Below are 27,854 nucleotides of genomic sequence, written 5' to 3' on the forward strand. Positions count from 1 at the left end.
AAGATGGCCAAACTTCATCTCTCATACTTTGGACATATTGTCAGGAGAGACCAGTTGCTGGAGAAGGATATCATGTTTGGTAAGGTGGAGGGTCAGAGGAAAAGAGGAAGACCCCCAGTGAGATGGATTGGCCAAGTGGCAGCATCGATGGACTCAAGTGTGGCAACAGTAATGAGGTTGGCCCAGAATCGGGCAGTGTTTCGTTCTGCTTTGTGTAAGGTCCCTATGGGTTGGTACCGACTCGATGCCACCTAACAACAACAAATGTTATAAAGAATGGGAATTCCTGAACATTTACCTATCCATAGCCCTAGAGGCAGTTGTTAGAACAAAATAAGAGGATACAGAATGGCTTAAAATCAGGAAACTTTGAGTCAGGATTGTATCCTTATACCATACTAATTTAATCTGTATGTTATTGTTGTTAAGTGTTATCTAATCGGTACAGACTCATAGTGACCCTGTGTAAGGTTTCCAAAGAGTGACTGGTGAGTTTGAACCACTGGCATTGTGGTTGGCAGTCCAGTGCTTATCATACAAAGCCACACTGAGTGAATAATCCTAGAAGCTGGGCTCTATGAAGAAGAATATGACGTTAGGGTTGAAGGAAGACTCATTAACAACCTGCAGTATGCAGGTGTCACAACCTTGCTTGCTAAATAGGAAGAGGACTTGAAGCACTTGCTGATGAAGATAAAAGAATATAGCCTTCAGTGTTGATTACAGTTTACTGTAAAATAAAAAATGAAAATCCTCACTACTGGACCAATAAGCAACATGATGATAAGAGAAGAAAAGATCAAAATTATTGATGATTTCATTTTACTTGGATCTACTATCAGTGCTCATGGAAGCAGCAGTTAAGAAATCAAACAACATATTGCATTGGGCAGATATGCTGAGAAAAGGTGATCAATCCCTGTTCCCAGTACCTCAGAGGTCCAGGGGGCTCCAACGCTAAAGCAACAGCAACTAGTAGAGGGAGTCTCCTAAGAACCTTTTTTAAAACATGAGAAACAAAGACCTCTTTAAAGTGTTAAAAAGCAAAGATGTCACTTTGAGGACTAAGGTAGGCCAGACCCAAGTCATGGTATTTTCAGTTGCTTCATATGCATGTGAAAGTTGGATAATAAATAAGGAAAATCATAAAAGAATCAGTGCATTTGAATTATGGTGTTAATGAATATTGAAAGTACCATAGACTGCAAGAAGAAAAAATAAGTCTGTCTTGGAAGAAGTACAGCCAGGATGCTCTTTAGAAGCTAGGATGGTGATATTTCATCTCTTCACACTTCAGACTTATTTCAGGAGGGACCAGTCCCTTGAGAAGAATATCTTGCTTGGTAAAGTAGAAGGTCAGCTAGAAAAAAGGAAGACCCCTGAAGATATAGATTGTGAGGATGGCACAGGGCAGGGCTGTATTCCGTTCTGTTGTATGTAGGGTCGCTATGAATGGGAGCGACACGATGGCATCTAACAACAACAACAAAGAAGCGCTTTGTAAACTTGTGACTGTGATGAAGACAGTGCCATCATCTTAGGCTATCTACCTCTGCACCAGCCCACACAGCCCAAAGTTCTAATTAGTAAGAGTAGCATGGTGTTTGTTTCTTAACTCTTGAACACCCAGCCCAGGTCATCACCTCTCCAGGAAGCTTTTCCTGAATGAACTCCTGCCCACCCCGTTTCTCTCTTTCCCTTTTTTTTTTTTTTAAATTGTGGTTTGCATAAACATTTACAGAGCAAATTAGTTTTTTTTCCATTCAACAATTTATAAATTTTTGTTTCATGATAATCCCCTCTATGTAATAGCACTTTTCCTATTTCTTCCCTGAGCTCCTGGTTTTCATTCATCCTTCTTTCCTGCCTCTTCCTTCCTTCTGCGTTTTGTTGTTGAACAAATACTACTCTTTTGGTCCCAAATGCTTGACTGTTTTGAGCAGTACATTCCTCACAAGAATATGTTCACTTAGTAAGTCCATTCATTGTTTGACTGAAAGGTGATTCTGGGGTGAGTTCAGTTCCATGTTTGAAGGGTGTCTGACGGCCATAGTCTTGGGGGTACTACTACATTCTTTCTTAATCAAACCAGTAAATTATGGTCTGATTCTACATTTTTCTCCAGGACCTATCACTGTGACCCAGTTCAGAGTGGTCAGTGGTAGTCAGGCCTCATCTAGTTCTGTCAGCCTCGGTCTAGTAGAGGCTGGGCTTCATCAGTCCTTAAGATTGTTTCCTTGAATCTTTGATTTTCCTTACTCTTCTTTGCTCCAGTTAGGGAGAACACCCACTGTTCCATCTTAGATGACCCCCTCACAAGCTTTTAAGACCCCAGTTGTTAATCATCAAAGATATAGAACATTGTCTCTGTGGACCATGTTATGCCAATTAACCTAGATCTTCCCGAGACTATGATTCTGAATTCCCAGGTCCAATGATTCATTCCCTCTAGGTATTTAGTTCTGGCTAAGATTCATAACTTTGTCCCCTATATGCTCTACTGATGGATTCATGGATCTCTTTGCAGCACATAGAAGAAGGATTTAAAAAGTGCATAGGGAAATGAGGTGAAAAGATCGTGGATTTTTTTCATGAATTTCTTGAAGTCCCCTTGTAGATATGTAGGAATGTTATCAGCCAAACTTATCTGTATTTGTGGGGGTGGTCCTATCCCTAATTGTTTCTTTGTGTGTCTCCTTGCTGGCCAGTGAGCAGCTAGCTGAAAGCAAGGAGCCCATCTTCTTCTCTGCATTTCCAGTGGGACCCTGACTTGGTGCCACATAGTCACTGAGCCAAGGCCCACCCCCAGAAGACCCTTCCTGTTCTGAGGCCCTCACTTTTGCAGGAAGCACCTCTAGCAATAGAGGGGAACCCTGACCTGGTCTCAGGTGTGAGCAGCCAAACTGAGGACTCGGAGTGCTGGTGGCTAACATGTCCCCTCTTCAAGCCTGGGAGAACCCTGCCACACCCTCTCCTTCCTCACATTGTGCCTCCCTTCCTGTTTAGCTAGACTGTTCAGATGGGGGCATTTTCCCTCCCTTTAAGGATCTGCCTGATTGAAGCCCATTCTCCTTGCATCTCCCCAACATCTCCTAAGACCCAAATCACTGACCTACCGGGGGGCTCCAGAATCCATAGACTTGGGATCAAATCTCAACTCTTATCAGCTGGGTGACAGGGACACAGCTCTCTGGACCTCAGTTTCTCATCTGTAAATAGAGAAGAATGCAGCCCTTTTGGGATTGTGACAGGTTCATGCGCTAGGGAGAGTGCCATCTGAAGACATGGCATCCTCGTCCAGGCCCTATTGGTGTACGACTGCAAGGAGAGCCCAGGCGGACACTCCCTAGATGCCTGCAAGTCCAAACATCCTGTTCTTGAATTCCTTTCAGAAGAAACAGGGAAAAGCTGCTTTTTTTTTTTTTTCCTTTTCCTTTCACCCATATTGAGTGACACTAAAAACACAGGCCCGGCTGGATTGAGCTACCAACTCTCGGATGTTTGGGAGCAAATCCGAGCTGCTAAGCAGGGTGGTGGCTCCTTTCCTGGATTAGGGCTGAGTCCGTGGGAACCAGACCACCCCTGAGGCCGCAGTGTGGCCCTGATGTCTCCCAAAGGTCTGGGCCTGCAGCGGAGCCCCATCCTCCTGGGGAGGGGGAGCCCTGGGCTCATGTTCTCCCCACCCCTCCTGCCTCCTTCCCTGCAGGTGAACTTTCGCAGCCCCCGGAGTGGCCAGAGGTGCTGGGCTGCACGGACCCAGGTGGAGAAGCGGCTGGTGGTGCTGGTGGTACTTCTGACAGCGGGGCTGCTAGCCTGCTTGGCAGCGCTGGGCGTCCAGTACCGGACAAGTAGGTGCCTCCGTCATGTTGCATATGGGCTTGACTCCTTCCTGCTACTGTCTCTCCCTGCTTGTTCAAGGCAGGAGAACTTCTCTGCCCAAGAAGGGGTACTAGCTAGTCTCTGTTGCTGCGCTAGGCTGAGACCTGGGAGGTGGGCAGTGTCAGATAGTGTAAAGGTTTTAAAGCTACAGGACGTGAATCCCAATCCTGGCCCAGCAACTTATTGACTGCGTGAACTTGGAAAAGTCCTGTGACCTGCCAGAGTCTGTGTCTTCTCTCCTTTTAAGTCGGGAAATTGATGCGCAGTTTGGGGACAGCGTTTAGGGCTCGAGATAATGATACGCATGTTGCCTAGGAAGATTTCTTTACTTAGCTCTGGGTGCTGTTGTTGATAGGAGGTGGGTTGGTTGGTATTGTCTCCCTTTCGTAAGTCCAGTAAAAGGCAATAATGGCTTCTGTTTACTGGATACTTCCCATGAACACCATACCACTATTTTATAGGAATGATCTCATTTTCTCCTCACAACAACCTTTTGGGGTGTGGTTGCTTTGGACCCCATTTTACACAGAGGAAGCTGAGGCACTAGACTAAATAACTTGCTGAAGGCTACGGAGCTGAGACGGGAGGGAGAGGGGAGGCTGAAGTTCAGCCATAGACCCCACCTCCCTTAGTAATCCCAGTGCATCCAGTGTATGAACTGTTCCCAGAACTGGCCTTTCAGCTCCAACAAAGCCCTGTCCTAGAAAAGCTGTCCTTTGTGACCCAGTCAACTGCTGTGTACCTCTAATGGTGTGGGTCTCTCACCTCATGGAAAGTGATATTGAGTGCTTGATCCTGGCCCCACTGCCAGGCCTCTGAGGCTGATTCTCCAGACCTCTCACACCGGTCCGATGCTCAGTAGGCATTGAAGTGAGTCTTAAGTTAAAAATCAAGGCTAGGGAATCTAACCAATGCCAGGGTCTCTCCTATTCTGCTGTACTCTAGCATCTAGCTTTCTGATTACAGATGGTCTGCCTGGTTGAGGAACCTCTAAGGGCTTTGCTCAGGGTACCATCCCACTGACTTGGTCACTCCCCCCTTAAATGAGTCCATGACCCTTCGCAGGATCAGGGAACTTCTCCCCCAAGCTTGAATGAGCCCTTCCTCTCTGTGAAGTTGCTGGCCTGTGTGGGTGTTCATGCTGGACTGGGATGGGGACTTCATTTGAGTTTTCCTTGCTTCCCTCCTGGCTCACATATATAGTCATTCATTTATTCATTCATTCATTCCACAAATATTTAGTGAGTGCTTCCTCTGTGCCAGGCATGTAAATGGTGCTTAAGAAATAACTGTTTGATTACTTAACTGACTCTTTGAGTCCTAGTGTGGCACTGTAGGCTAAGTACTGGACTACTAACTGCAAGGTCAGCAGTTCAAACCCACCAGCCACCCCTTGGGAACCCTATACAGGTTTGCTGTGAGTGGGAACCAACTTGATGGCACCTAACAAATAGTTTGAAGGTTTTTGTTGTTAATTTTTTAAAACAAATGTGCCTTGTTCTGTGCCTAGCCCAACAGGTACTTAGTGAATATTTGATTGAGTGAAATCCTTAGCCATTTGTGCCTGGTCTAAAGCCTGCATACCATGGATATGCAAATAATCTGCAAAACAAATGATTGCATGGACAGAGGAGGATTGGGCCTGGGGCGGCTTTTCTCTGCTCATCTCCTTCATCCTTAATAACGTCCAGTTCAGAACACCCTGACTGTTAGTCTGGACCCTAGTCAGATTTAATTAATCAAATCTGCCCACTTTTGACCTTGTGTGGGAACAGACGAGACTCCAGCAGCCAATGTTGCCCAGAAGTGTTCTCAGGATCTTTCTTCATTGGACACCAGCAAGAAGCCCCGGAGGGCTGGTTCCTGGCCAGGCCAAAAACATGTCTGCTGTTATTTCCAAGGGAACCCACAAAGGAGACATCCACTTTCTACCTCTATTCCAGTTCAGGACTGAAGAAGGATTTTCCCCAGGTCTGTGAGTCAGAACTGACTCCACGGCACTTAACAACAACAAGAATTGAGGGAGAGGGACATCCCATCTCTGCATGGAGATCAGGGGACCCCTAAAGAAGTGGTACCCATTACCCAGCTGATGTCGCCACATCTGAGCAACCTGATGCCTTAATCCACCTTCCTGCTGTGCCCTCCTCTCTAGACACTGCAGATACTTTGTAAACAACAGCCCAAAAACCATCAATAAATTCTCCCACCCAGAAAATTCTCTGAAGTTTTGCATAGTGTCAAGGCCAAGTACGTCTGGACTGACCATACCTGGTTTCTGCCTCCAGGAGTGGTGACTGAGGGTTGGACAAAGCTCTTTTGTTCATTCACTCATTATTCACTCATTTATCATTGAGCAAATGTTTATCGAACAACTGCTAGGTGCCAATTGCATTGTTGGACAAAGAAGATAAAAAAGCAAGTAAGATACTAGCCCTACCCTCAAGCTCACAGTCTCGTAAGGGAAGTAGACACGTGGATGACCATCACAAATTGCATAGTCTGGGCTGGGACAATGGATATCGGGCAGCCAGAGGACCCAGAAGAGGGGTGACTAGCCCAGCTGGGGATCTGAACGGCTTTCCTAAGGAGATGGAATTTGACCCAAATTTTGAAAGTGTTAACATTAATGTCAGTTGAGGAAGACCTGGAAATCATTTATTCATTAAATATGCATTAAATGCCTGCTGAGCCAGGCATGTTTGGTAAGAGAGCTACAAACCATTAACTAGTCAGTTAAATAATCAAGCAATTTCATTTTTAAGCTTCATCTAGCCTAACAACCTAGGCCAGAGTCCCTGGGTGGTACAAATAGGTAATGAGCTCAGTTTCTAACCAAGAGTTTGGAGGTTTGAGTCCACCCAAAGGTACTTTAGAAGAAAGATCTGGCTATCTACTTCTGAAAAATCAACTCTTGAACTAGCTCTGGAGCACAGTTCCACTCTGGCACACATGGGGTCACCAGGAGTTGAAGTCAGCTCAGCAATAATGGGTCCCTTTAGGTACCTAGCCCAGTGCCTGGCAGAGGAGGTGCTCAGACATAGACCCCTTGAGACTAGTTTCTTTGTTTTTAAACCCAACTTCCCTTTATAAACACCACAAGAACACTATTCTCTCTCTCATGTGTACACACACACACAGATTGTAATGTGCCCGAATGCCTGACAATCACTCTCTTCCAGTCTTTCTTCTGGCTAGTTCCATCAGCTGAAATTTTCTTAAGCTTTGCTTCCTGTTTTTTGTTATATAAAGACAATGGGTATTCTTTTTCCTTTTCCAAATACAAAATTATATCATAGTAGAGAAGAGGTTTTTTCAAACTGCACAGACATCCTCTTCTCCCCCAAACCCAAAAAAATCTTGGTGCATCTTCTAGTTCGGGAGGGGAAAATACTTCTCCAAATAAGATGATCTGATCTAGAGTTATTTGAGCTATGTTATTGTTGCTGTTAGGTGCTGTTGGGTCAGTTCTGACTCATTGTGACCTTGTGCACAACAGAACAAAACACTGCTGGTTCTGCACCATCCTCACAATTGTTATGTTTGAGTCTTCTGTGTTAGTCTGTCTCATTGGGCATCTTCCTCTTTTTCAATGACCCTGCATTTTACCGAGCACGATGTCCTTCTCCAAGGACTGAAAAGACAAAATCTCACTATCTTCACTTCTAAGGAACATTTTGGCTGTACTTCTTCCAAGACAGATTTGTTTATTCTTCTGGCAGTCCACTGTTCTTTCCATATTCTTCCCCAACATCATAATTCAAGTCTATCAGTTCTATGTTGTTGTTGTTGTTAAGTGCCATCGAGTCGGGTCCGACCCATAGCGACCCTATACAGGGTTTCCGAGGGTGTAAATCTTTACGGGAGTAGAAAGCCTCATCTTTCTATAGCTTGTCTTATTTATGGTCCTGTTTTACATGCATGTAAAGCAATTGAGAATACCATGGCTTGGGTCCATTACACCTTTGTCCTCAAAGTGATATCTTTGCTCCTTAACACTTTAAAGAGGTCTTTAACAGCAGATTTGCCTGATGCAATATACCATTTGGTATCTTGACTGCTACTTCCATGACCATTGACTATGCATCCAAGCAATAAGAAGTTTTTGACAATTTCAATCTTTTCTCCGTTTATTATAATATTATCTATTGGTCCAGTTGTGCAGATTTCTGATTTCTATGTATTGAGTTGAAATCCATACTGGGGGCTGTAGTCTTTGATCTTCATCAATAAGTATTTCAAGTCCTCTTCACTGCCAACAAGTAAGGTTGTATCATCACATCTTGTTAGTGAGCCTTCCTCCCAACCTGATGCCATGTGCTTCTTTATTTGATCCAGCTTCTCAGATTATGTGCTCAGCATACAGACTGAATAAGTATGGTGAAAGAGCACAACCTTGGTGCACACCTTTTCTGAATTTGAACCACCAACCTTAGGTTCAACCAGACCTTGTGGCCAAATGCTTATGCTTATCCTGCAGCACCACACCAGGATTTTTTTGGAATAGGCAAAATTGGGATTTTTTTCCCATCGGTTGGCCAGGTAAGCTGCCTTCCAAATGTCCTGAATACACAAATCAGTACTTCTAGTGCTGCAAACTTTTCCATTTGTATTATGTCTTGCTTTTCGCCGGTGCCTGAAGTGCAGCTTGGACTTCTTCCTTCATTACTATCAGTTCTTGATCATATGCTACCTCTTGAAATAGTTGAACCTCAGCCAGTTCTTTTTGTGGAGTGACTGTGTATTCCTTCTTTCTGTGTTTTGTTTTTTTTTTAACTTTTTATTGTGAATTGAATGATACTTTACATGGGCGAGCATCGGTCTTACCCTCATTATTTCATTACAGTGATTCCAGTCTCCTCCATGCATCACCATTCAGCATTATTTTCTTCTGTTCCCTCTTTTGGGGGTGTACACAAAAACACTCAGAAATATATAATGATTGAAACAACCAAAGTTCTTGCATATTTCATTTAATACTTGACTTTGTCTTCTTGAACTATCCTTTGAAATTTTCTGTTCAACTCTTATACTTCCTCATTTCTTCCATTCACTTCATTATTTTCTTTCTTTCCTATCTTTTTAATGACCTTTTGCTTTCTTCTGGGTTTTGGTCATTAGTGCCTAATACATCAAATCTTTTTTTGAATGGATCTCTAAATTCAGGTGAGATATATTCAAGATCATATTTTGACTCTCATGAACTTGTTTCAATTTTATTCCGCTTCAGCTTGAACTTGTATATGAGCAATTGATGGTCTGTTCCACAGTCAGCCCCTGGCCTTGTTTCAGTTATGATATGAAGCCAAATCTCCTACCATTTCCTCTCTGTATTGTCATACTTATGGCTCAATCCTTTTTTAAAAAAATAATATTTTATTGAATTTTTGGTGAAAGTTTACACAGAAAATTAGGTTCCTATTTTACATTTTCCACACAAACTATTTAATAACGTTGTTGTTAAGTGCCATTGAGTCAGATCCAACCCATAGCGACCCAGTAAAGGGTTTCCGAGGAGTGGCTGGTGAACTTGAACCGCTGCCCTTGAGGTTCAGATGGACCTTGCAGTCCAGCACATTAGCCCACAGCTCCATACCAGGACTCCACTTAATGACATTAGCTACATTTATTATAATGTGTCAACATTCTGGGCTCTGTTTGTTCCACTTCCCAAACTCTAGTTTCTCTGCCCCCTTGTTTTCTCATCTTTGTTTTTTGAGTAATTGTTGACCTTTTGGCCTTACACGGATGGTTTTCTAAGTAGGGCGCTGATCTTGTATTTTGTGTGCTACTCTGCTATTTCACTAAAAGGGGATCTCAGGGTCTAGGCTCAGTTCTACTTTTTAATAGTATCTCAGGGCAATAGTCTTAGGGAGTTTTCTCTTTTCTCCTCTTCCAGTGTGTCTGACTTTTCTCTTTTTTAATACTCATTTGAGCTGTGCCACACGTTTTTCTCCCATTCTATCCAGGACTGTCTGTTGTGACCCTTGTCAGAACGGTCATTGTCGGGAGCTGGACACCATCTAGTTCTTGTGGTCTCAGCGTACTTGAGGTCCTGGCTCATGTAGACTAGTTCCTTTTTTGAGCTTTGGATTATCTTCTTACTCTTGTGCTCCTCATGAGTAGAACCCCATAGTTGTGAATAATTTTTTTTAAAACTGTGTAGTTATCGCAAAACAAATCTTTACCTCAGAATCAAGAAAACCTGATTTTTTTCACTGTTGTGCAGCAACTCTGACCCTGAAGTCAGCCTGAAGGACTTTGTGTTTGTCACTGGATGTTAATAAGCCCACAAGTCAACCACTGAGTTATGCTTTCAGGGTGACAGGACAGCTGCCCCCACCAGTCCTTTCATTCTGGTCCACTCTCTAAAGATCACTTTTAGATCTTTGTTGTTGTTGTTATGTGCCGTGGAGTCGGTTCCGACTCATAGTGACCCTGTACAGGGTTTCCGAGGCTATAAATCTTTACGGAAGCAGAAAACCTCCTCTTTCTCCCATGGAACAGCTGGTAGTTTCGAACTGCTGACCCTGAGGTTAGTAGCCCGATTCGTAACCACTACGCTACTTACCCATTATTTTTATATAATACCTATTTTATATAATTTATAATTATATAAAATATATTTTATATAATACCTAATGTTAGCAAGCTATTGGAAGTGAAGCTTGATAAAATTTCAGCTGATGAGACTATACAAAAGAAAGATTAGAAGAGAGCTATTTTAGGGAAGTGGGGCACATCACTGTGTGTGTGTGTATGTGTGTGTGTGTGTATATATATATATGCACAGAGTGAGAAAGAGGGAGCTTTTGTGGGTTTGGTGGTTATCATCAGACCCTGAGACTCAAGGGTGTTTAGTCCCCATCCCCAACCACTTGGCCTCGGGAAGTGGATGGGCACACAGGAAGCTGAAGACAGTGAAGGGAAAGAGGTCAGGCACACTGGCCTCACGCTTTCAGCGTTTCTCCAGTCACCTCTGCCGGGCTCTCTGTCCAATGGAACCTGAAGAGCCAGAGGGAGATACCACGTGCTAGAGACACCAGCCTCCATTCTGATCTCTCAGATGTTCAATGTATTCACTCTCACAGCAGCCTTGTGAAATCAGTCCTTCTGCAAATTCCTAGATAGAGAAACTGAGGCTCAGAGAGATGAGGTCATTCACACAAGACCCCCCCATAGCAGGCAGCAGATAGCTGAGATTTGAACCCAGGTCTAACAGCTACTTTGAACCTAGGTCTTCCCCTACTCAGTTGGGAAGCCAACCTGCCAATCAGCTCCTGTGTGACCAGGAAGGGGCCGTGAGAAAGGATTGGAACTGATACACCTGGGTTCAGACTTAACTCTCCCACTTATCTTTGTGACCTGGTTTGTTCACTCTCTCAGAGCCTCAGTGTCCGTATCTATAAACAGGATGCTCACACCTGTATCTGATGCCTGTCGTGAGGCTTGAATGAGGTCATGACAGTGTGTGAAATGTCTGGCATGCCCCGTGTTCAGTAAACAGTCCCTCTTGTCTCCAGCATGACTGTGTCAACAGATGATTAGGCTTCATCTGTGTCCTCAGCGCAAGCCTGGGTCTTCAACCCTGTCTACCTCCTGTAGCCAGATTCCTCCTGCCCGAGGGTTGGCCTCCTCCTGAGGCTGCCGGGGTCTGGTTTGGTTTCTTTGCTAGAGCCACCCACCTCCACAGCTCCTCACCTGCCTTGATGCAGAGGTCTGGCCTCTTCCTTTCTCTGGCCTTTGGACAGCCCTTTCCACCACTGCCCTGTATCCTGTAAGAACCTGCTAAAGAGAAGTTGTTTTCTCTGCTCATATGTGTTTTGCTGGCATATGTAGAATTGGGCAACCCTCTTCACTGCCCAGTGGTGCCAACTACTGTTCCTGCTTTAGCTGGTATCAGAAAGGCAGGACTGCCCTGCATCCTGGCAGTGTATGGCAGTTATCATGGGAGAACATAGCAGGTGCCCAAAAAGTACCCTCACCCGGCCCATAGTGGGAAGGGAAGGGCATAATGGAGAAAGAGCAGGATTTCCCTCCCACATTGGCCACTGAGCAAGGTTCTTGACTTCTCTGTGCCTTCATTTCCTCATACATAAAAATGGCCATAAGCAAAACAGTTTCTTAGGGCTGTTTTGTTTTTGTTTTTTGAGGGTTCGGTGAGGTAACTCTCCTGTCTATGAATGATTTCATAGTTCCTGTCTCCTATTCCTAATTGTTTTTCCTTCTCCCTAAGTCCTGGCACCATCTTGTCTGCATATAGAAAACAGTTTATGCTTGTAGAATGAAGGACAGTCTCATGTTATCTTTTGACTTTTCTTGTATCATGTTTATATCCCCAACTAAGTTATTAACTCTTGAAGGAAAGAACTCTGCCTTTATAGTCTCTCTCTCTCACACACACACACACATATCATACCCAGCAAAGAACCTAGAACATACTCAACAATTATTTTGCTGAATAAATGAATATATTTGAATGAGGGAATGAATTTGTTGAGTGCCAGGGGCAAAGTCTTAAAAATCAATGAATATTTATGGGAAGGAGGGAAGAAGAAAGGACTAAGAGAAACACTTTGGTTTGGGATACTTTTGAAATCTCTAGAAAGGATTGTGGTCAACTACAATCAGGAGTAGGGAGCTCTGGTAGCGTAATGGCTACAAGTCGGGCTGCTAATCTCATGATTAGCAGTTAGAAATTACCAGGGGTTACATGGGAGAAGATGAGGCTTTATGTTCCCATAAAGATTTACAGCCTTGGAAACCCTATACGGGGTCGCTGAGAGTCAGAACCGACTCCACAGCACATAACCACCACCACAATCAGGAGTAAATAAATCAGAAATTAAACAGATGTCTGATTTTACAAGCCAGGAGTTGGTAAATCTGTTGAAATCCTTTCTCTGTCAGGGTCTCACCATCATCCAGTCCCAGATCTTGGGTCAAGGGCCCAGTGTGACGTATCATCCCTGGGCCGAGCTAGCTGCACTGTGCTCCCTCAGCCTCGCCCTTGCCTGCCCTTCACTGACCTCTTGTCTCTGGCAGGATCCCCCCAAGTGTGCCTGAGCGAGGCCTGTATCTCAGTGACCAGCTCCATCTTGAACTCCATGGATTCCACGGTAGACCCCTGTCAAGACTTCTTCAGTTATGCCTGTGGCGGCTGGATCAAAGCCAATCCTGTGCCCGATGGCCACTCGCGCTGGGGGACCTTCAGCAACCTCTGGGAACACAACCAAGCCATCATCAAGCACCTTCTTGGTAAGCAACCAGCAGGAGGACGGGTGAATGGGCCGCAGTGAGGGCTGTCTGCCTTGCCCACCCAGCTGGGCCCCAAGAGAAAGAGTTGGGTATTGAGTCAGAATGTCTGCCTCGTCACGTACTATGTGACCCTGGGTAAGCTGTTATCTCTGAGCCTCAGTTCTTAATCTCTAATATCCAAAGTGCAGCTTTGAGAGGTGTGCAGCACATGTATAAAGCATTAACCTGTTGGGTACAATTTATTGGGTGCACAGAACTGTCAGCTGTGATTGTTACTTTTGTGGCTTCAATGCGAAATCTAATTTTTGGTTTTTGTATACGAGTTTTACTGAGATAAAACCTATGTACCATACAGTTCACCTTTATAAAGCATATTACTCACTGGGTTGCTTTTTTTTTGTTTGTTTGTTTTTTTGTATGTACACAGAATGTACATCTCTCACCGCTATTTAATTCCAGAATATTTTCATTATTCCTAAAAGCAACCCCGTGCCCACTGGCAGTCACTCCCCATTCCCCACTTCTCCCAGCCCCAGCAACACTCACCTACCTCCCATATCTATGTTGTTGTTAGGTGCAGTCTAGTCAGTACCGATTCATACTAACTCTTTGCACAACAGAACAAAACACTGCCCGGTCTTGGGCCAACCTCACAATCATTGCTGCACTTGAGCCCATTGATGCTGTCACTGTGTCAATCCATCTCATTGGAGGTCTTCCTCTTTTTCTCTGACCCTCCACTTTACCAAACATGATAATCCTTCTCCAGTGACTGGGCCCCCCTGACAATATGTCCAAAGTATGAAAGATGCCGTCTGGCCATCCTGGCTTCCAAGGAGCACTCTGGCTGTACTTCTTCCAACACAGTTCTATTTTTTCTTTTGGCAGCCCATGGCACTTTCCAACATTATAACTCAAAAGCATCAATTCTTCTATGATCTTCCTTATTCACTGTCCAACTTTCACATGCATATGAGGTTATTGAAAATACCATGGTTTGGGTCAGGTGCACCTTAATCTTCATACTGACATCTTTGCTCTTCAACATTTGAAAGAGGTCTTGTGTAGCAGATTTGCTTATTGCCGTATGTCATTTGATTTCTTGACTGCTGGTTCTATGAGTGTTGATGGTGGATCTAAGCAAAAATGAAGTCTTTGATAACTTCAATTCTTTTCTCCATCTATATGGATGTTATCTATAGGTCTAGTGGTGAGGATTTTTGTTTTCTTTATATTGAGGTGCAACCCATACTGAAGGCTGTGGTCTTTGACCTTCTTCAATAAGTATTTTAAGTCCTCTTGGCTTTCAGCAAGCAAGGTTGTCTCATCTGCACATTGGAAGTTGTTAATGAGCCTTCCTCTAATCCTGATGCCACATTCTTCTTCATGTAATCCAGCTTCTCAGATTATTTGTTCAATGTATAGGTTGAATAAGTATGGTGAAAAAATACAACCCATCTCTAGATTTGCCTATTTGGGATAGTTTGTATAAATAGAACCATATAATATATTGTGTTTTGTGACTGGCTTACTTCATTTAGTAAAATGCTTTCAATGTTTATCATATGTAGCAAGCATCAGTACTTTACACCTTTTTATTACTAAATTCCCATATATGGACGTATAATATTTTGTTTATTAGATGATAGACATTTGAATTTGTTTCTATCTTTTGGCTATTATGAATAATGCTGCTCTGAGCTTTTGTGTACACACCTTTGTGTGGACATAAAGTTTGCAGTTCTCTTGAGTACATACCTAGGGGTGTGATTACTGGATCATATGCTAACTCTATGTTTAATGTTTTGAGGAACTGCCAAACTATTTTCCAAAGCAACTATACCATTTTGCATTCTGACCAGCAGCAATGTCCGAGAGTTCAGTTTTTTCATGTGTGAGTCTCTTATTCTAGCCATTGGGTGAGTGTGAAGTGATGCCTCATTGTGGTTGTTGTTTTGTATCGTTTCATTTTGTTTGTTTGGAGGAGACACTTATTGACCAGGTGCAGTGTTGAGTTGTTTCTTCCCAGCAGTGAGAGGATTGTAAGCACATAAGCAAAGCTTGAACCTGAAAATAACTGGCTATTTTAGGATTTGATTTGCAAAACTGTAGCTATCCCTTCAATTCCTGTTTTAGAGTTACTGTTGGCCATTTAATCTCAGATACGAAATTCTTGTAAAAAGCACAGTTCTCAAGGAGAATCTTCTTTATGCAGTGCGTTAAATTGTCGAAGAGCTTTTGGAAGAAAACTTCCCTGACATCATGAAAGTAGCTAAAATATCTCCAAACAGGACAGATCCCAAAAGAAAACTACCAAGATATATCATAATCAAACTTTCCAAAGTCAAAGACAAGGAGAGAATCCTGAGAGCAGCTTGTGAAAAGCAAGTTTACCTACAAAGGAGAACCAGTAAGACTAGGTTCTGATTTCGCAGCAGAAACCATGCAGGCAAGAAGGCAATGGGATGACATATACAAAACTCTGAAAGAAAAACCCAGCAAAGCTATTCCTCAAATATGTATTGTCTGCCCCATCACATATGTTAATATGGTTTACACTCTGGCCCATGCATGAATAATCCAATTCACCCCTATCTATCATAGTGAGTCCTAGTGTGGCACTGTGGACTAATGCATCAGACTGCAAAGTCATTTGAACTGCAAGGTCGGTGGTTCAAGTTCACCAGCTGCTCCTTGGAAACCATATACAGGGTCGCCATGGGTCAGAATCGACTCAACAGCTCTTAGCAGCATCTATCATAGTGTGATGCTGTGGATTAATGCACTGAACTGCAAAATTGATTTGAACTGCAAGGTTGGTGGTTCAAGCTCACCGGCTGCATCTTGGAAACCCTATAGAAGTGTCACTATGGGTCAGAACCAACTCAACAGCACTTAACAGCAAACAACAACAATCTATCATATAATGTTTCCTTTTTAGCAAGAAAATCTTTTAACTTTTTTTTTTTCAGTTACCAGTATTTACCTCTAATCACTTTTTTTTTTTTTTTTTCCCAGAGCAGCTTGATTATGATATGTCTCGAGATTTTTCAGAGCAGCTCTTAGGAATGATACTACTCTGAACGTTCATGTACAGATTTTTGTATGAACCATCATAGAATGTTTCCTTCAGCAAGAAAATCTTTTAACATTTTACTAATTTTACTAATGTGATTAACTAATTTTACTCAGCATAACGTTCTCCAGGAGTCCTATTGTGGCTCTGTGGATTAATATGCTAGACTGCAAAGCTGGTTTGAACCTCAAGGTTGCTGGTTCAAGCTCACCAGCCGCTCCTCAGAAACCCTGTACAGGGCTGCTATGGGTCGGAACCAAGTCGACAACACTTAACAACAACAACAACAACAACAACAATGTCCTCCAGATTCACCATATTGTGAGGTGTTTTGCAGATTTGGAATAGTACAGATTTGATAGCTACTTAGTACATTGAGTTTTTGTTTAAGCCCCCAAGATACTCAAAAGTAGGTAAAATAGGAGATCCCCGGAAGGGAGCAAATCTTTCCAAGGCATAGAAATCGACTCCACGGCACTTAATGACATTTCCTATGATACAGGAAGAGATGAGCAGTTGACCATTATGAATTGAAGTAAATTGTGGTTTTTAGGTGAAAGTGGCAGTAAGGACCCCAGGTGCTGGGTGGCACGTCCGCAGGCAGGGGTCTTTGGCAGAAGTTGAAACTACAAGAGCCTTCTGCTTGTCTCCTAGAGGATCAGAGTGGGTTGAAGGAATTCTGTGTCAGAAACAGGATAGCCCAGTCTGAGCTCTCTTCCTGCCTGCTTTGTGCTACCAAAGGTGTCTTTAAAAGAAGACATAGCCTTCATTTCTGAACTTCATTTCCAAAGTGAGGACAAATATGTCTGTTGTGATGAGATCAGAACTCAGAGATGGCCTTGTGCATTACTCGGAGAGCCAGCTGGGCCTTGGAGGGGCCCATCATCAGAAGCAGAGGAATAGTCCAGGCAGTTATAACAAGGCTGGCTAGAACTCCCACTACAGAGTCACAAAGGACCTGAATCAAATCCTGGCTCAGTCACTTACTGGCTGTGTGATCATAGGTCAATTATTTAACCTCTCTGGGTATTTTGGTTTTGAGGGAATTTTTTTTTTTTTTTTTTTGTCCCCCAGTAAAATGGAAACCATGCCACTTCCTTATCTTTGTTGTTGTTGTTGTGATGTGCCATGGAGTCGGTTCTGACTCATAGCGACCCTGTACAGGGTTTCCGAGGCTGTAAATCTTTACAGGAGCAGAAAGCCTCATCTTTTCCCCACAGAACAGCTAGTAGTTTCGAACTGTTGACCTTGCAGTTTGCAGCCCGATTTGTAACCACTACGATACCAGAGCTCCTTTTACGAGAACTAAATGAGAAAGTACATTTAAAGTGCTTTGCATAAGCCCAGCATGTTATGGTAGTCACCATTCATGTTGATGCTTGTTCTGTGCCCACTCTGTGCCTACAGTATCAGGTTCTTTATATCCACTGCCTCCGTAATCCTCACCACAACCCTGGAACTTGGGAATCATTGCTCCATCTTATAAATGAAGAAATAGAAACTCTGAAAAATCAAGTAATTTTGCCAAGGACGCCTCACCAGTTCAAAATGGAGAGGGGCTCAAGCTCTGAGGGGAAGAAGATACTGTCAAGAGGGAATCCAACAAGAAAGGCAACTGAGCCCCCTAACTTCTCAGTTAGATCTAGAGCTGTCCGTGTGTATTAGGATCTGATATATTCCAATGAGCCTTGGTCCTGCTAGTTGTGGGGTTAGAGGTCCTTGGGCTGTGTCGATACTGAGTTCACACACCCTCCCCACACCCCTGCTAAAGTGGCAGAGCTTATGAGGAGTGGACACCAATCTTGGGCTCTGACATTGCCTTTCCCCTGCCCCTGGTGGTCAGGTTATAGATAAGGAGCTGCACTGAGCTGGGCACAGAACCATGCATTCAAGCTCCTGGCACCAAGACCAGGGTCTGGTGGTATCTGGAGGCCAGGCTACAGCATTGTGAAGTCAGGAGGTTCTGACTGCTAGCTTGGCTGCTTATCAGCTCTGTAGCCTTGGGCAAGCAAGCTGGCGTCTCTCCAGTACAGTGTCCTTATCTATAAAATGGGGTTGTGTATAATGACTACAGTTACTGCCAGTATCGAATAGCGTGGAGTGGGTGGAAGTGTGGAGCACAGAGCCTGGCACATAAGGAGTGCCCAGGAAATCAGAGCTGTCTGGGTGGTGGTGGGTGACAGAACCCCAACTCAGACTATGGAGAAGCCATGGCCTCACAGAGCCTCAGTGCCTCACCCTTATGTAAGGAGGAATTCAGGGCACTAGAAGGATGTTCTCAGGAGTCATTACTAAGAGTAGGTCATGCATTTTTGGGAAAATTGTATTTCTCAATGAAACATGGATGTATGGATCCAGTTACCAGAGAAGAGGAGGGTACAGGGCAATTCTAGGACATGCTGGGTTGTTTGCTTATATTATTTCATTCCATTTGCATGGCAAACTGATGGAATAAGTTGTATATGCCCATTTTACAGATTGCTGATATTTGGTACCACTGAGTCAGAACTAACTTATAGCAACCCTGCGCACAACAGAATGAAACACTACCTGGTTCTACACCGTCCTCAGTCTTTTTCATGGTTGAGCCCATTGTTGCAGCCACTATGTCAAACCATCGCGTTAGAAGTCGTCTTCCTCTTTTCCTCTACCAAGCCTGATGTTCTTCTCTAAGGACTGGACCCTCCTGATAATATGTCCCAAGTACACTAGATGAATTCTTGCCATCCTTTACTCCTAAGGAACATTCGGACTGTACTTCTTCCAAGACAGATTTGTTTGTTCTGCAGGCAGTCATGGGACTTCCAGTATTCTTTGCCAGCGCTGAATGCAATAATTCAGATGCATTCAGTCTTCCTTATTCATTGCCCAAGTTTCACATACATGTTGTTGTTGTTGTCAAGTGCCTTTGCATCGGTTCTGACTCATAGCGAACCTGTATAGGGTTTCCAAGGAGCGGGCTGGTGAGCTTAAACTGCAGACCTTGCAGTTCAATCTGACTTTGCAGTTCAGCACATTAACCCACAGCACCACACCAGGACTCCTTTCACATGCAGATGAGGTGATTGAAAATACCTTGGCATGGGTAAGGCTCACTTGAGGCCTCAAAGTCACTTCTTTGCTCTTTAACACTTTAAAGAAGTCTTTTGCAGCAGATTTGCCCAGTGCATCATTTGGTTTCTTGACTCCTGTTTCCATGAGCACTGATTGTACATCCAAGTAAACTGAAATCCTTGACAACTTCAGATCTTTTTTCTCTATTTATCATGATGATGTTTATTGGTCCAGTTGTTTTGTTTTGATTTTTATATTGAATTGTAATCCATACTGTAGGCTGTCGTCCTTAATTTTCATCAACAAGTGCTTTAAGTCTTCTTCACTTTTAGCAAGCAAGGCTGTGGCATCTGCATATTTTAGGTTGTTAATGAGCCTTTCTCAGTCCTGATGCCGCAGCCTTCTTTATATAGTCTAGCTTCTTAGATTACTTGTTCAGCATGCAGATTGAATAAATTTTACAAATGAGACTCATAAATACAAAGCTACTTGGCTGAGGTCAGTAAGCTAGGAAGTGGTGGAGCTGGGATTCAAACCCAGGGCCATGGACTCTGCTGAGGCAAGTTCACCAGGTAGATTGTCACTGCTTACAAGGAGAGTGACCAAGATGCCTGAGTCACCAACCTCCTTTCCCAGTGTCCATGTGCCTGAACTGCCTAGGACCATTTGACCACAACAGCTGGGATCACTCCACAGCTTCCCCAGAAAGCACATCTCAGGGGCCTCTTTCCCAAACTCAGTCCTGGGAATGAATCTGAAAATGGCCCCTTACCTGTGTGCCTGGAAAACCCTAAGGGTCAGGAGACAGGTGAGTAGGCGACAGAAATGCAGGCATGGAGCCAGTACATTCTTAGGCTTAAAGCCAGTGCAGTTTGTTTCCCTGAAACACAGGCTTCAGAAGAGGACTAAAACTGATGGGCAGCCGGGGGCGGGAGTGGAGGTTATTTGAAGCTAGCCTGGGGATGGGCTTCTCAAAGTGGAGGAAGGAGAGGGGACACAGAATGCCAATGAGGACTGTATCGGCTGGCCAGGCAGCCACTGGCTAGGTGCCCATGGACAAGCACCTCTTTTCTCTGAATGTGAATTTTTGTTCACTCTGGACCCTCAGATCTGAAATCCAGGGGTCTGAATTAGGTCAGGTGCCACTGTGGCCTGCACTTGCAACCAGCTGGCCAGATGGGGCTGGCCTCAGCTACGTGAGGCACAGCTGTCGTGCACCCACATTGCTACTCAACCAAGCAGCCAGCTTGGGCTGTTCTAGGGGGAGACAAAAATGTGACCTCCCTTCATCAGAAGATAGGACCCTGATACTGCATCTAGGTGGTTGCCTGTCAACTTGAACTTGCCTTAGGCTTCCAGCCTCTGAACTTTTAGAGTGCCCACCTCACCCTCATGAGGCAGTGGTGATTCAGTGATTCTTCCACGCAGGAGACCTGGGTTCGATTCCCGGCCAGTGCACCTCATGAAAGTGTATGTGTTGCTATGGTGTTGAGCAGGTTTAACAGATCTTCCAGACTGGGAAACTAGGAAGAAAGGCATGGCAATGTGCCAAAAGTAGGCCAGTGAACACCATAAGGATCACAGCAGTCAGTTCCACAGCCAATCATAGGGATGGCTCAGGACTAGGCACCTTTTGTTCCGTTATGCATGAGGTCACCATGAGTTGGGGCCCAACATAAAGGCAGCTAACAACAGCTCTACACTGTTCCAGTTCTTCAAGACTTAACTCAAACCTACTTCCTCTACGAATGCCTGCCATGGCTACCAGAGGGACTATGGGATGGAGCTTCAATTATATGTTGTGTACCTATCAAGTTAACTAAGGAGCTCTGGTAGGGTAGTGGTTACGAATCGGGCTGCGAACCTCAGGGTCAGCAGTTCAAACTACCAGCTGTTCTGTGGGAGAAAGATGAGGCTTTCTGCTCCCGTAAAGATGTACAGCCTCGGAAACCCTGTACCTGTACAGGGTCACTATGAGTCGGAACCGACTCTGCGGCACATAATAACAACAACATCAAGTTTACTGTATTTTATATTGTAAGATTAATGCAGGCTTGTAACAATTCAGACAACACAGATTCCGTAAGATTTCCCTGAGAAAAGACAAAATCATTCCAAAAGCATTAAATCTATCCATGCCAGGGAACTCTGGTGGCATAGTGGCTTAGCGCTTGACTTCTAACTGGAAGTTGGTGGTTCAAATCCACCAGCAGGTCTGTGGGAGACAGATATGGCAGTCTGCTTCTGTTAAGATTTATAACCTTGGAAACTGATCAGCAGTCTGCTCTGCCCCACAGGGTCCCTAATGAGTTAGAATTGAGCCAACAGCAGTGAGATTCTGGTTTTATGTCAGTGATGTGGTAATTAACTGTGGCATCTTTCGTATTTTGGTTTTGATCTGATTTTCGTATCTAACTTTGTGAGTTTCCTCTCCCAGCTCATATTAGAAACTCTCTGAGGGTCGGAGCTGTACCCCAAACATTCTATCCAGTATAGTGTCTGCCCGCAGTGGTCTCTCCTTCTTTGTGTATGGAGTGGTTAAATGGACTGACTGATTGATTCAAGGGTGGAGGGGTGTCCAGGGCTTCTTTGGGAACAGCTAAACTGTTTCCACTCCCCTTGTGGCTTCCTGAGCCAACATGGCAGAAAGAGGTTAGGCTCCAGGCCCGGCCTCCACCACTTAACTTCTGTGACCTTGGACAAGTTACCAAGCCTCTTGCCTATAAATTGGGTGTGATACTCATAATACCCATTTGTTGAGTTATGACAAGATGCACACACACCACTGCACCCACACTCAGAGGAAGCAGTTCATTCTCTCTGGGAAGAAGAAGCATGCCTTGGTCCAAATTCCAGTTGTGCCGCTTTGTAGCTCTGCAAGTGCCTTCCCTCTGGGCTTTGTTTGCCATCTCTGTGAAATGGGAAGAAAATAGCCTCCTCTGGGTTATCAGTGTGATGAGTATGGTTACTTCATGAAGACCTCAGCACGCAGCCTGGCCTGCAGTAGGCACCGCTAAACAGTAATAGTGTTATCATTATTTTTGTTCTTCTGCAGAAAAAGGCGCCTCCCTTATCGGTTCCCATTTTCCCATCACAGGACGGGGCTCCAGAGGTCTGTGATTGTCTCGACTGAGTCTAGGTTCTATCTAAAACAAACACTGGCCCTGCCCTGGGGTGGCGTTCAGAGCCCCATGCTGCTCCTAGCCAACCAGTCCCACTGCAGCAAGGGAGGCGGCAGAATTACCAGACGCCTGGTCCGTGCAGCTGCTCTGTGGAGTGATGTGGGAGAGGGCTGTCCCATGAAAACTCCCAGAGGAAGAAGCAGCCAATTCAATGGTGTGCTGCCTTCTTTCCTCTCGGGGACTTTGCTGAACTGAGGAAGTTTCTGGAACTTGGGGCCACCAGAGTAAGCATCTGGGCAGTTGGATCCCTATAGTCTGGCCCTGGAATACCACACTCTTTCCATGTCACTAGTGTCCTGGAAGAGCTGTGGCGTGGCACTGTGGGATAAAGCATTGGACTGCAAGGTCGGTTTGAATTGCAGGGTTGCCGGTTCAAACTTAGCAGCTGCTCCTTGGAAACCCTATACAGGGTTGCTATGAGTAGCACTTAACAACAGCAACAACAGTACCCTGGAAATACCCATCTCTGAAATGTGTTCCCTGTTGGCTGTTAGCATCTTCCTTGCCTTCTCCCTTAGAACCATCTTTTGGCCTTGCTGTTGTTGGTAAGTACCGTGGAGTCGCTTCCGACTCATAGTGACCCTGTACAGGGTTTCCGAGGCTGTAATTCTTTACGGGAGCAGAAAGCCTCATCTTTCTCCCACGGAACAGCTGATAGTTTCGAACTGCCGACCTTGAGGTTAAGCAGCCCGATTGGTAACCACTACGTGACCAGAGCTCCTTATAAACTTGTTGAGTGCTATCAAGTCCATTTCTGGCTCATAGCAACCCCGTGTCACAGAGAAGAACTGCCCCTTAGGGGTTTTGTGATTGTAGTCTTTATGGGAGCAGACCACCAGGTCGCTCTCCTACAAAGCCACTGGGTAGGATTGAACAGCCAACCTTTGAGTTAGCAGCTGAGCACTAAAGTATTGGGTCACCAGATAGAGGTATGTTAAAGGAGACTTGCTTACCAAGAAAACAGCCTGTGACTGCCTCACCCCTCAACCAAATCTCTTTCTCTGTGGGGCTCCCAGACATACCTTCATTCACACATCATTCATTTATTCACTCACATTATTGAAAGCCCTTTCAATCTACTTCTGTAAAACCAGCCATTGAAAATCCTGTGGAGCACGTGGTCTCCTCAGACACTCATGGGGTCACTCCCTGACAACTAGTGTTTTAGACAAATAGTGTGCCCTTACTGTGTGCCAGACTCTGCTGGCTTGAAGAGTGTGTAAGGAATAAGACTGTATGTGTACCTTATAGTCCAGCAGGGGAGATAGCACACCAATAAGTGAGTAGATAAATAATACGGTAGTAAGGCTCTATAAGGTATCCTGGTGTGGCGCTGTGGGTTAATGCGCCAGACTGCAAAGCCGTTTGAACTTCAAGGACAGCGGTTCAAGCTCACCAGCTGCTCCTTGGTATACAGGGTTGCTATGGGTCGACACCAACTCGATGGCACTTGACAACAACAAAGGCTCTGTAAAGGAGCTCTGGTAGCTTAGTGGTTACGAATCGGGCTGCGAACTACAAGGTCAACAGTTCGAAACTACCAGCCATTCTGCAGGAGAAAGATGAGGCTTTATGCTCCCATAAAGACTTACAGCCTTGGAAACCCTGTTCAGGGTCGCTATGAGTCAGAACTGACTCCAAGGCACATAACCACCACCACCAAGGCTCTGTAGGATAAGTACTAGACTGCTAACCACAAGGTTGGTGCTTCAAACCCACCAGCTGCTCCTTGGAAACCCCTATACCAGGGCACTATGAATTGGCACTTAACAACAACAGATAGTAAAAGGAGTTCCTGGGTGGTGCAAACCCTTCATGTGCTCAACTGCTAACCAAAAGATTGGAGGCCCTCAGAGGTATCATGGAAGAAAGCCCTTTCAATCTACTTCTGTAAAACCAGCCATTGAAAATCCTGTGGAGCACGTGGTCTCCTCAGACACTCATGGGGTCACTCCCTGACAACTAGTGTTTTAGAGAATAAGGACTCTGGGACAAAAATCAAATAGGAGATAGAATTGGAGAGAGAAGAGGCCATTGTAACTGTAGTGGTCAAGACGGGAAGGGCTGTCTGAGGAGGTGCCGTTGAAGCAGAAACTTGAATTGAGAGAGCAGGCTGTATGCTAAGAAAGGAAGGGTGTTCCAGGAGGCACAGAGCACAGAGTAGCCCTGGGGAAGGAGTGTTGGGCACGTTCAGGGAGCAACAAGAGGACTTTGAGGCGGGAGTAGTGGGGACAGGAGGCTGCGTTTCTCAGTCACTTTCATTACCAGCCCCTCCATGTGATTTTACTGCCACAGGTATGCTGTATTTCGGTGTACTCTATGAAAGGGGTAAGATTATTTTACCCCCAAGAGCCAGCTGTTTCTACCCTGGGGGCGGTATCATTCCTGTTGATAGTACTTAACTGCAGAGCTTCATAAGCAACTCTAAGGAGTCCAGGTGATGCTGTGATTAAAGGCTTGGCTGCCAGCTGAAAGGTGGATGGTTTGAACTCAGCCAGCAGCTCCATGGGAGAAATCCCTGACAATCTGCTTCCATAAGGATTATTGTTGTTAAGTGCTGTCAAGTCAATTCAGACTCATAGTGACCCTGTAGAGGGTTTCTGAGGAGCAGCTGGTGGGTTTGAACTGCTGATGTTGCAGTTAGCAGTCCAGTGCTTATCTGACAGTGCCACACCAGGACTCCATAAATATTACAGCTTAGAAAACCCCATGGTGTGGTTCTCTTCAGTCTCGTGGGGTCACAGTAAATCAAAACTTCCTCTCTCTCTCACGCAGTAACCCCTTTTCTCCCTACCTGCCCTGTTGCCATCCTGGCCCCAGCCCCCATATTAGCCTCCCATCTGGCTGCCTTGCATCCACTCGTGTCCTCCCAGAGCCTGTAGTGTAGCAGGTGCCCATGGTGGAGGAAGCAGATGGACTAGAGGATGTGCTTGGGCTATCTCTGTGGGTTCTGTGAATGGATAGATGAGGGTGGGACATTGGGAGAGGCACTCGGCCCTCTACCAGAGGTCCCACATAGTCAGCATCAGCAGGGCATATCCAGGTGAGGTACATGAGAGTGGGGGCCATGAACATGAACTCCTGATGGAGACAGACCTCCTGTCCATGCCTCATCCTTCATTCTCCCCCGGCCTGGCTTCCTCCTGGTGCAAGTCACCAGCAGACACCTGGCTTCATCTCCCTCTTGTCTCCTGGGTTCAGTGTCCTTCCTCACCTGGAGTGAACAGTAGATACGACCCTTTTAGCAGACGTTGCTGAAGGTCGACTGTGTAGGGTAGAAAGATGACTAAGGCTTGGGCTAGGCAGGCATCACAGCCCCCACTTCACTCTGTACTGAACTTGCTCCAGCCTGGAACTCAGACATAGCTCCCTCCAGACAGGCTTTCCTACCCAGCCCTGCCTCCCTTCATGGCCCCCACAAGGTGAGTGACACTCCTCTCATCCCCTCTCAAGGCTTCCTGGTCCAGATATTCCTGGGATGTCTTCCTGCTGGTGTTTCTATCTGGAAGCATCATGAAAGCAAGACCTGTGTGTGTCCTGCCCATGGCATTCTCCACACCCCACCCAGCAGCCATGATTCCAATTTATAGGAGCCCAGGTCTTTGGGTCTTTCCGATTGCAGAATGCAGTTCTGCCTTGTTAGTTTTGTTTGAACTGCCAACCTATCTATTAGCAGCCAAGCACTTAGCTGTTGTGCCACTAGGGCTGCTTCACCACAGAGTAAGCTCAAAACTCACTGTTGTCAGTTTGATCCAGCTCATAGTGACCCTGTTTAGGGTATCCAAGACTAAATCTTTCTGTGGGCAGAGTTGTTGTTGTTGTTAAGTGCCGTTGAATCAGTTCTGACTCAGCGACCCTATATAGGGTTTCTGAGGAGGAGCGGCTGGTGAGTTTGAACCTCCGACCTTGTGGTTCAAACCTTGACTTTGCAGTAAGGCGTGGCGCTGTGTAGGTGACTTAATAAATGTTTTCTGAGAAACCAGTGGCCCCAATACCCAGGTTGTGGGAGCTCGGAAGAAAGAGGCTCAACTCTCCAAGAAGCAGGGAAGGCTGTGTGTGTAGGACAAGTCCTCTTCCCCTGTGGTGATGCCCAGTTGTCAGGGAAAGGGGACCATTCTGGGCTCCAGAGCTCACTGTAATTAGCTCAGCCTAGCTGTTGGCGTCAGAGCCTTTTTTTGAGTCTCTTATCTGGTTGGCCTTGGGGCACTGGAGGAGGAGGAGATGCCAGGCTTTCTCAAGGGCAAGAACACAGAGTCGCCTCCCCAGTGCTGGCCCTGGCATCTCAGGGTCATGGTCAGATGTGGACAGAGATATACTACTTCCGCGGCCTGGTAAGCAACTACAATTCTTTGGTTTTCCCTCCCAAGAAAGTTGTCGCCATAGAAAGAAAGCCTATGGGCCCAGTTTCCAGGAAAGCTAGCTACCCTGAGGTTGTCCATCCTCCCATCCTGGGCAGGGAACTTGGCTCACCGCCTCCAAGTCTGCCCTCCTTGCTGGCCTCCTTCTAGAGGCCTCTTCTCTGCTCCAGTGGGCCCTAGGGTCACACAGGGGCTTCCAGGGCTTGACCAACACGGTGCTTGCATGTGCATGCTGCCTGGTCCATCCACGGGGAGCAGTCTGTATCTGCTAATCAGACAAATTAATTTCCTCCTTCCCAAACATCTTCATGGGGGAGGTAGAGTTTGGGGGAGTCTGTGAAGGAAGACTCAATGAGGAGCCCCCCAGGGAAGGAGCAAGCAGAACAGATGAACTCAGTGGACTGAGAGAACCTGGCATGGGGAAGAGTGGGTCTTGGGGATAAAGGCCCAGGCGCAGGAACCTGAGTCCCTGGATGCCACAAATACTTCATCACTTGCCTACTATTGGAAGCTTAGAGATTTGAGTGTACCAGGAGTAGAAGAAAGGTTGATCATCTGCTTCCCAAATCAGCCATTTAAATCCTATGGAGCACAGGTCCACTCTGATTCACATAGGGCTGCCATAAGTTACAGTCAACTCAATGACAACTGTTTTTTCCCATGGGCCCGAAGAGCAGGACCTGGCCACCTTCCTCAGTGCAGATGGGACGCTCCGCAGGCTGTGCGCATGCAGGAGTTGCCTCTAGCAGGTGGCATCTGGAGCAGGGAGAAGGGGAACAAGAGCCACTGGGGTCTGGGTGTAAGGTCTGAGATGCCCCACTGAGGATGAGGGTGCTGTTTGCCAGAGCTGGGAAGAGCCCTTGGAGTTACTGAGAGTCTGATGGATGTGCCCAGCCTTTCTAAGGAGGATACAAAGTAAATTGATAATGAACAAGACCTTTAAAGCTTCCACCCAACTCCAGTGTTTGAGACAAAGAAAGGTCATCGAGGATCTGAAAACCATGACCTATCTTTGTTCTTTGTGCCAAGTAGTGTGTGCCGTGTATT

The 27,854-nt window shown here is 45.4% G+C and overlaps 1 protein-coding gene across 3 annotated transcripts in view; it reads left to right on the forward strand.

Annotated features, from left to right (window-relative positions):
* The window catches only part of ECE1 (endothelin converting enzyme 1), a 76,448-nt gene that overhangs the window by 10,796 nt on the left and 37,798 nt on the right, over positions 1-27,854 (forward strand). For all 3 annotated transcript variants that reach the window (XM_006862344.1, XM_006862346.1, XM_006862345.1), the window contains exons 3-4: positions 3,707-3,848; positions 12,925-13,137. In XM_006862344.1, coding sequence (XP_006862406.1) covers positions 3,707-3,848; positions 12,925-13,137 — 355 coding nt within the window. The remainder of the gene's footprint in view (positions 1-3,706; positions 3,849-12,924; positions 13,138-27,854) is intronic.

This window comes from Chrysochloris asiatica, unplaced genomic scaffold, assembly GCF_000296735.1.
Source record: "Chrysochloris asiatica unplaced genomic scaffold, ChrAsi1.0 scaffold00047, whole genome shotgun sequence".
Lineage (NCBI taxonomy): Eukaryota > Metazoa > Chordata > Mammalia > Afrosoricida > Chrysochloridae > Chrysochloris > Chrysochloris asiatica.